Source organism: Humulus lupulus, chromosome 8, assembly GCF_963169125.1.
Source record: "Humulus lupulus chromosome 8, drHumLupu1.1, whole genome shotgun sequence".
Lineage (NCBI taxonomy): Eukaryota > Viridiplantae > Streptophyta > Magnoliopsida > Rosales > Cannabaceae > Humulus > Humulus lupulus.
Genome location: NC_084800.1, coordinates 2418212 through 2428299, shown reverse-complemented (window position 1 = coordinate 2428299; position 10088 = coordinate 2418212). Strand labels below are relative to the sequence as shown.

General features: G+C 29.0%; 1 protein-coding gene across 1 annotated transcript; it reads right to left on the bottom strand.

Moving 5' to 3' along the window:
• Positions 1-841: 841 nt before the first annotated feature.
• On the bottom strand, positions 842-5109 carry LOC133794132 (uncharacterized). The gene is made up of 5 exons (XM_062231332.1): positions 4659-5109; positions 3140-3189; positions 2820-2897; positions 1649-2255; positions 842-1542 (listed from the first exon to the last, which is right to left on the bottom strand). Exons 1-5 carry the CDS (start codon positions 4806-4808, stop codon positions 1081-1083), a joined length of 1347 nt encoding a protein of 448 aa, XP_062087316.1. The 5' UTR covers positions 4809-5109; the 3' UTR covers positions 842-1080.
• Positions 5110-10088: the final 4979 nt, after the last annotated feature.

Here is a 10088-nt window from a genome sequence, read left to right as displayed (position 1 = left end):
AAATAGATGAATTTGGTATATGTAGTGGAATGGTTAACAAATGCAGTATAATTCATAAAGTACAATACAACCTAGCTTTTAATATTTTCTATATATGTATGTATGTATATATATATATGACTAAAATAGTGTATAGTGTATACGACAATCAACTTTGCTTGGACTTCAGAATTAATGAAAAAAATATAATTTGAGATTAATATATATATATATTCTATATAGTAATTAATTCATAAGTGAGAAAATAGATAATAGCAAAATAATTTTCTAAGCTAAGTCGTAATCTTGAAGAAAAAAAATAATATATATATTATTGAAAAAAAGTTTAAATTTCCGTATAAATGAAAAAAAACTTAGTTATAGAAATATTAATGAAAAAACCCCATTTATTTATATATATTAATAAGGGATTTGAATTTGGGATTTTGACCATTTTTTTATATGAAAATAAGAATATTTTTTCTCAAAATTTTAGTAGGGTATGCCTTTAGTAAATATAAATATATAGATATTATCTTGATTTTTTTTTTTTATGTATTTCTTAAAATATATATTTAAAATTATAACCATATAATCACTAATTAAATTAATTGTACCCTTCTCATCCTTGAAGTTTTCATTATAAATAAGAGTGTTGCAATTTAGAACTTAAGGATGTGTAACACCATATGATATATACTTTATGAGTAATTAGCGATAACATTTCTTATTATATGTGGGACTCGATTTTGAATTGTTTCAAGAGAGATATATCATCTCATGCGGTGGTGCCCCTTAGCATTAATCTATAAATATAGTCACAAAACTCGAGGGGAGTGTTTTATAAAATAGACACAAAACAAAACAGAGGAAGACCACTGGCAACTGCTCTACATATTCATATTCTTGTTTTTCTTGTTTCAACCCAAGTATATTACATCGAACGATTGTAAGTCTTACAAGAAGAACAAGGTTAAAAATTTGTACAAGAAAGAAATACCATCCTAGGCTACGGTATCTGCTGAATCTAAAGCCTCAAGCTATACCTGGTTTTAAACATAGCAAAAGTACTAGTTGAACCAATTTACATTTTCACTACTTTTATCTTGTCCGGCCTCTTTTCCTTCCCTTCACAGGAGCAACGGTTTGTTGTTGAGTATTACTTTTACGTCCAACTCTTCTTGCCAGGCTACTGCCTTTCTTGGGACTCTTGGCAGTGTCATTAACCTTCGAATGGGTTGGTTTTACAGCCAAGTTTTTGTTACCAGAATGAACACTTTCGGGCTTAACTGGAGGAGGAGGAGGAGGAGGAGGACTACTTTGAGTTGTTATGACAGAATCATTGAAATGCTGGTGCAATGTTTTGGTGGCAAGGTCTCTTAGGAGCAAAGCAGATTTGTGTTCGCGTGTGTTCTTGGAGTAGAAAACTAAGGCATTATTCGCGAGCAGCAGAAGATCTCGAAAGAGCTCCTCAACTGACACCACTGAGTGGCTGGTGATTCTTGATCTTAAAGTGTCAAAATCCATGTGCTTCCTAATCATTTTCTTATATCTTCCTCTCTTCTGCATGAATTCAAATGTAGAATTAATATAGATAATAAAGTGAGCTCATGTAACGTTTCAGTTTGGCAACGAATATACAGTAAAAATCATTATGTCATTTCCATACCTGGCTGTCAAGTCGACGAAGAAAGGTAGAGGCACATTTATGTTCCACAATGGAATTGAAAATCTTCAACAGATCATCAATACTATCCTTCTTTATCCCTTTACTTTGATTATCGAAACCAGATGATCTAGAAACCTCACCACAATCGCTTGTTGTATTTTCTTTAGACAGAAATACAGTCATCGCTTCAGCTGAATCTAAAAAGCCACTTTCTCCAACACTGCTTTCTTTGATGTCCCTGCTACAATCTTTTCTCTTTCTTTTCCCTCTCCTTTTCTTAAGTATCCTTCCTTGTCTTTCATGTGCATTATCTTCTAATTTCTCAGTAATCGACGCTTCTACCGACTCAAAAGAGTGTAAATCTTTAGGCTTTGTCTCTGTCTCTTCGGCTGAGACTGTAGACGGAATTTGACATTCAGCTGACCAGCTTGTTCTTGTTTCCAGAGTGAAACTGCCAGCAGAAAGACCATCCTTGGACTCTTTGCTAAAGGAATCAACTCCTTCTGACTTTTGGAAAGTTAAAGGTGATTCAGTTTGGCTGGAGGCATAGTTGACTCGAGAGTGACCTTTTTCAGCCTTCAGAGTTTCAAGTTTTGTTTCAAGAGATCTGCGGCAGAGACAATTCCATATATTTTAACACACTTTTCCTATATTATAACTCAAAGTTAGAGGAATGTAAAGCAAGGGACTTGAAGCAGATAGTGTTTTCTATTTGAGAAATGCTAATAATCCCAAATGGAATGTATCAACCATTTGGCAATTGATACTTCAGCCAACAGTGAAGAATTTTATTTTTCTTCCTAATGTGGCAATTGATCTAAAAGTCATATGGCCCGTGCTATGAATTCAAGCGTGCTATATGGCACGCTCTTTCTATTTCCAACTAAAACTCGTACCACATCCTCTTATATGGTAATTAAGAATTCATGCTTCTATTTAAAGGCTTGATTAGATCTCAGTATTACCACTTAAGCTCATTTTGACAATATAGCTAAGATTGTGTTTAAGCAGATTACCAAAAATGTTAAGTACTTAGCGAGCTATGAGCACTAAGAGAAGTTTGGCTCAAAAGGAGACTGAATATATTTACATTGCATCTTTTTGTGTCAACATATTTCTTTTAATTTTAACAAGATTGAAATAGAAAGTTAGCAAAAACAAAAGGACAAACCCTATTGAGTCTTCTGAATGCTCTAAAGCCTGCCTCAACTCTGCCATTCGCTTCTTTCGTAGCTCCTCAAACCAAGCCCTGAAGTGAAATTGCAACAAAATGAACACAAAACAAGGGAGGCATTTTGCCAAGAATTTAATCATAAGATAAAACTCCACTCTAATCATATCCCAGAAAGACAAAACACATAAAACTCAACCAAAAACGTTTTAAAGTCAAAGCAGGGGAAAGTGAGTGCTTTAGGTCTTCTTGAAATGAAGTCATGAAACCGTTCGTTTGGATTTAAAACACAACAAAATGCCATGCAAGTCTATACTCACGTGCATCCTGTATAACGATGTTGTAAGTCTTCATATTTGGCTTTGCACACCTACAAACGAAGAAAGTAGTAAAGCTTTCTATGTTATTTAAGGTTGGTTGTGAAGCAAAACGGCAAAAAAACAAATAAAAAGAAAGTTGACATTGTTAAAATACATCCACATTTTGAAAGTTAATAATTCATTTTTTAAAAAATCTAAGGAGACCAAAACCAAAATGTTTGGTTGTTTATATCATGAAACATTATTTTGTTTAACAAATATGACTAATATCCACCAACCACTGAGCTACGTGACTTCTTATTTTTCCTATTTTCCTTATTTTCCAAGTCAAAGCATGTCCTAGAAGGAAGGAACGACCAAGTTAGTCAAAATGTTTTTGCCGTGTATTCTAGAGTTGGGGTTCAACCATTGTGAAAAGAAATATGCTATAAACAAAAATAATATTTTTTATTATTATTATATTTTTTTTATGGCTTCTTGAGTGATCTTTAATCAGCCGTGTTTAAAAAAAAATGAATTATTGAATACTACTTAATTATAGAAGCGCTTAAATTAAAAGTGTGACACTACATTTTGAATTATTAGTCTATCTCAGAATAAAAAAATATTTTTTTATCACGTTCCTTACTAATTTTGAGTATATATGCTCTGTCATAATCACAAAAACAACTTTATTCTAAACTTTTTTTTATTAACTATAAGTGCATCAAAATATTACAAGTCCCGTCAGTTAATATAGGTATTGTTGGTTAATAATTAAAAAAAATAAATTTTTATTTAATTAATTAAAATTTTAATAATTAAAGATAAAATAGTATTTGTTAACTTTATTTTATTTATTATTTTTTTAAATTTTAAATATAAAATTTTAACTTTCAATTTTTTTCTTCAAATTAATATCTCATTTATATTGTTAAATAAAAATTATTAAATATATTTATTATTTTTTGTTTTAAAAAAAAAAATTTTATAAAACATATTTTTATTTTTTTTAAAATAAAGAAATAAAAATAAAAAATAATATTTTTATTGTTATGTTTAAAAAATTCAAAAACAAAAATTAGACCAAACACAACCCTAATGTTTTCGTTCACAATTTTTGTGCAATTATAGTTACTCTTATTTTTAACGTTCATATTCTTGTCCAAAAAAGAAGAAGGCAACAAGATAAGATAAGGATTTGAAAAGTGGACAAAATAGTACAATAAACGATAAATATGCCTCGTAAAAAGTAAAAGTATACACAATATTGTTTTGGTATATTCACTTTTGTAAATTCTTAGGGTAAATTCTTTTTTTTTTTGACAAATGTATAAAATATCTTGTAATGGTCCAAATCCACAATAAAATAAATAAACGATAAGAATGCACTATTAAAAATAACATTCAAAAGGCAAATAAGAATGAACTTTTCTACTCACAGATAAAAAATTAAAACGACAATACTTAGGTCTATATTTTTTTAGTTAATGTAATTTAATTTTTACCCAAAGAAATAATTTTTACTTTTATTTTTTACCTCCGCGGTAAAATTGTAAGGACAAAGGGCTCTAGCTCGGAGTTCGGCGGCGACCGTGTCCCAGTCTCGAGTCCCGTGGCGGAGCACGGCACCGCCCAATAGGAGCTCCTCCCAGGTGCCCCACTCCCCTTCCATCACCGCCGTTCCCATTTTTAATCGTTTTACACGTGTACGCTCCTGATTCAACAACCCAAGGCCACCGCCAACGACTCGTCGGATTCGGACCGCCAGAACCAGAAAATTAAAGGTGTCGCTGTGCAATTTAACAAAAATACAGAAAAGGATTTTGAAATACAAAACGGTGTTTTGGATGTTGGGTATACAGGTTTCGGAAATTGGAAAAAAGGAAAAAAAAATGATAAAAACGATAAAGGTGGTTTTGGTGGTTTGGGAAGGTGAGGTGGTTTTTGTTTTTTTGGGCTTTTTGTTTTGATGCTTCAAAATCTAATTATAGTATGCGTGAGACAAGAGGTTGACGGATTCTCTATATTCAGCTTTCAACAGTAAAATAAAATCAGAATTTTAAAAAATAAATAAATAAAACCAATTTCAAAAATAAAATAAATTTAGAAAGAGAGAAAGGAAGCGAAAAATGGTACTCTAACTGGTAATAAATGGCTTTGATGTAGATTGGATGTTGTCTCTTTATTGTTATTATTATTATTATTATTATTTTCTTAACGAGTACATTATGTTAGGGAAATTTATAATTATATACATAAAATTTAAAGTAACCAAATTATTTACACATGACATGTCAGCATCTTAGGATACCGAATTTTTAAAAATATTAGGAAATTCCACTTCCTGAAATGTTTTTTTTTAGTTGTAAAAAATTATATTTTTATTGCTTGCCATACCGGGAAAATACTAATTGATCACTTTTTTGTAATGAAAAACTTTATTTTTAGATTATATTGTTTTAGTTACTTTTGGTTACTTTTAGAACTCATTTGTATACATCTTAATATATTAATTAATTATTTTTATATTATATCATAGTTACTATTTAAGATACATTTGGGTGGTATTCAAACTTATTTAAGAAACTATTGAGTTGACATATAATGTAATAAGTTACCATATAGTTTATTAAAAAAATTAATTTAGTATATGTAACTTTTAATAGACTTTTTTAGTTACTCATGTAATTTACATGTCTTATTATTAATATATTTTTACATTACATTCAAGTCTATCTTAAAAACTAATTATTTATCATATAGTATAAAAAATTACTCCTATAATTTCAAGTTATCACGAATAGCTTATTAGAAAATGATATTATTTAATATACTGCATAGTTACTGTTAAAAGTTACATTTTCGTTGCATTTTATAAATAATTTAAGATATCAATTAGTTACCTTTTGATATATGACTAAATTTTTTAGTATACCACAAATTTAAAGTAACCAACAAATTTAATGAGTTACCAAAAATAAACTTCTTATTTTTTATTTAAAAATTACCAAATAATATCCTAAAGAATCTGTTTTTAAAAAGTTACTTGAAATATTTTAAAATAATTTTAAAGTTATTTAGAATATCATATACTATCTTTTAAATGTAAAATAAAAATACAAATTTTAGTATATTAAATTTTGTTTAAATTTAAAATTTAGTTAATTTTTAGTCAACAGAATATAAAAAAAAAAAAAAAATTATTTTTTATTCTGGTCATCTTCCCCAGTGACAGCGAAAAAATATATGATTCCCACATATCATAATGATAACCTTGAAAACTAGGTTACAATAGTGCCTTTCTTGAGCCCAATCGACTATCAGTACGGCCAGAAATGATTTTTGAAATTAAGGGAAAGAGAGAGAGAATGTAAGAAACTTAAAAAAAAAACAAAAAAAAATGAAGAAAAAAAAGCTAACAATGATACTATATTAATAATATTTGTGTAAATTAAATTATGTATGGTATTTTTGTAATTAAATTGTAAAAAATGGTGCGAGTGTAAATTTCACTTATTTTTATTTATGGGGTTTTTTCAAAGATGATTATTTTTTATGATATATCGTAAAAAAATATTTTTAACAAAAACCATAAAAAAATTAAAATTTTTGGGAAAAAAAACATACTTGATCTATATTCTCCTTATTTAACTAAATTTTCAACAAATCTAAAGAAATTAGATGAGGAATATGATCATAAAAATAATTAAATATAAAATAAAAAGCTACCAACTATTTAAGAGTAAAATTATAAAATTCAGTGAGCTAAATAAATAAAAAATATAACATTATAAAATTTAAGCTTTAAAATTGTACAAAATGAAAGAACTGCTATATTATTTATAATATAGTGTTTAGATTAAATAATGTGACAAAGTGTGTCACATATTGTAATATAATATATATATATATATATATATGAGAGTTACATTTTTTGATAATGTGAATATCTAAATGTGTAACATATTTGGGGTTACAAAAATAGTTACAAATTTGTAACTCTAAAATATTGCTCAATAATGTGTAGATTTGATGTTACACATTTTGATTTGAATTTTTTAAAGTCATAAGTGATATGGTTGTTGGAGACATGATTTTAACCACCACAATGTGTTTGGAGGTTACAAAGTCATGTGGGAAGAGTATAGAACCGTTTAGAAAATTTACACAAAATAATATGCTGAAAATAAGTTGTGGCCGCGGCCACAAGTGTTCCTGGCCATGGCTTGGGAAATAAAGGCTCACGGCCGCGACAAGGAATAGCTTTGGTCGCGGCCGGTGAGGCTAACAACCAAAGCCATTTTTCCATTTCCACTTTGAATGTTTCTAACAACTCATGTAACTCCAAAAACTATTTTTTAATTCTGTAAACATCCAATTAAACATTGGTAACAGCTATGGGGGTTTGTGAAATTTGAAATTCAAAGAGTATCTCAAAACTCTATAAATAGAAGTCTATTGTTCACTTGCAAGATACGTTAATTTCTATCCACTATAACACTTAGTTAGAAATTCACCATAGATGTTTGATTATTCCAAATAACTATTTCCATTTGTGAGAGTTCTCTTAGTGCTTGAGATAGAGAGAAATAAGCTTTTGGACAAAAAATGTAAACATTGTTCAAGTTAGTAATCCCTAATATTCTTCACTTTAGTTATGTGAGTGCGAGTTTTTTTTATTGTTCTTGTTCTTCATTTTTTCTACTACTACTGTTCCATCTCCTTCTCTTATTTTCAATACACGCATTTGTTTGTATTTTTGTTTTAGATTTGTAATATCTTTTACATCTTTCAACTATTTATAGTTTATCTGTATCTATAGTCTAGATTTGTATTTTCTATTATTTTTTTCACCTACATATTTTTATTTTTATTTGTATTTTTGTTATTGAACTATAATCTTATCTAATCAATTACATTATCATTTGTATTATTTTTCTTAAAATTATAAGAGTCTTACTTTTTTTTCATTGAGGTAATACTTATATCTCTAACAAAATCCCTTAAAATTTTGTATTTAATTACCTTCCACATAATAATTTTCTCATTTTTTTACAAATATAATATTCTCATTTCCAATTATAATAAAGTAAAGTAATCCTGTGGTCAGCCCAGCCACAGACGTAGATTTGTGGTCAGGGAAGGAGGCCTGCCTTATTATTATTATTATTATTATATTTTTTTAATTTATAAATATATTATTATTTTTATTGAGAATAAATTTTCAAAATTAATAAAAATTAAATCTAACTAAAACCCACTAAAAAAATTGATCTTTCTTATTACATATCGCGGCTCCGTTCTTGCTATTGGTTGTAATCGAAATAAATTAACACTTCTTAAGAAGAATTTTTATGGCTCATTACTGTATATTTTTCCTTTTTTATTGAAGTAATTTATTAACCAATTTTGTAATATGTTTTAGAGTGAATATATTGTAATGAAGAGAACACTGGTGTGAACATTTTAAATTTAATGTAACTTTCCTGTATATATATATATAATTAATTAAGTCTTTCTTAGCATGCAAGGTCAATTGGAAAGCTTCGAAGAAATAACCTGAATAATAAAGTACATGGAGATTGTTATTTCTTAGAAGCTTGTCCATTAAGACGAGTTTGGTCATGGTCATCTTTGCTTATAATATTCAATATATATTATGTATTGGCTTTGGCATGAAACCTGACATATAGCTCAATTTTTATTTTGTTGTTATTTCTTTTTTAAGGGAGTTTGTTTTTGTTATTAATAAATACAATTTTACCATTTACATATTAAGAATTTGAATATATAAAAAGACAAAATAAATCAATATATATATATATATATATATATCAACATGGCAGATGTGTTGGTGGTGGGCATTTCCAAATTAATCCCTTCCTCTTTGGTTTTCGGATGCTCATATTCGACGGAGTTTTGAGGGACGTGTGGGTGGTGGTGGTGGTTGTTGTTGTCTCGAGATGGTCGTGTCATCGCGGTGTCTCGAGACATCGGTAGCTAGGGGTGTTGAGGTTCCTAGGGTGGGGTTTGTCAGGTGGGGAAGTGTGAGGTCATGGCTAGTTGTTCATGTTTTGTCTGAGTAGCGGTGTTCCTTAGGGCATAATCATATTAAAGTATTATTAATTTTTCAAAAACAGAATAAGCAGCATTACCTTTCAGTAGCTACTTCTCTAGCCACAACAAATAAAAATCTCATTTGGTAATGCTATGTTGGCATTTTATCTGACAAATATGGTCAAGTCACTTCTGTGGCTACCAGCGTTGTAGATGCTCTTAGGGACTGACTCAAGTTTTTTTTTTTTCAACAACGAAAACTCCATTGAAAATAATTAATAATGTATTAAATCAGAAAAAGTAAGAAAAATCCTAATTTAAAAAAATAAAATTCACATCCACCCAAAGAGCATGTATGATAATCCATAAAAAACACTCATAGAATAAAGATACACTTAAAAAATTAGACAAAATTCTTGTAATATCCTCTGAAGTTCAAAAAATCAAAGATATCTTAGAAAATATAAAAATCACGGAAAAATAACCAATCCAAAGCATCGTCACAGTGCCACAAGTTAATAATCAGCAACTATAGATAAGCCTCTAGTAGGGATGGATCCAAGTTCAAGAAAAGGGCCTAGATCCGCCTCGACCCGCTAAGATTCTACCCCGACCCGACCCGCCCCGTTAAGACTTTTGATTCGGGTCGAGTCAGACCCGCCCCGAATGTGATGGAGCGGGTCAGACCCGACCCAGTAAGTTTTTTTTTTATTTTTCTTTAATAAAAGGAAAGACTATTTTTTTAAAATGTTACAATATAAAAATAAATGGCGAGAAAATATCTCATACTAGACAAAAATGAGTTGCCTAAATTTTTTTATAAATGGTCTTGCATACTAAAATAAAATAAAATTTATATACTTCAAAGTAAAACATCAATTTTCTTCTCTATCTCTCTTAAATATACTTT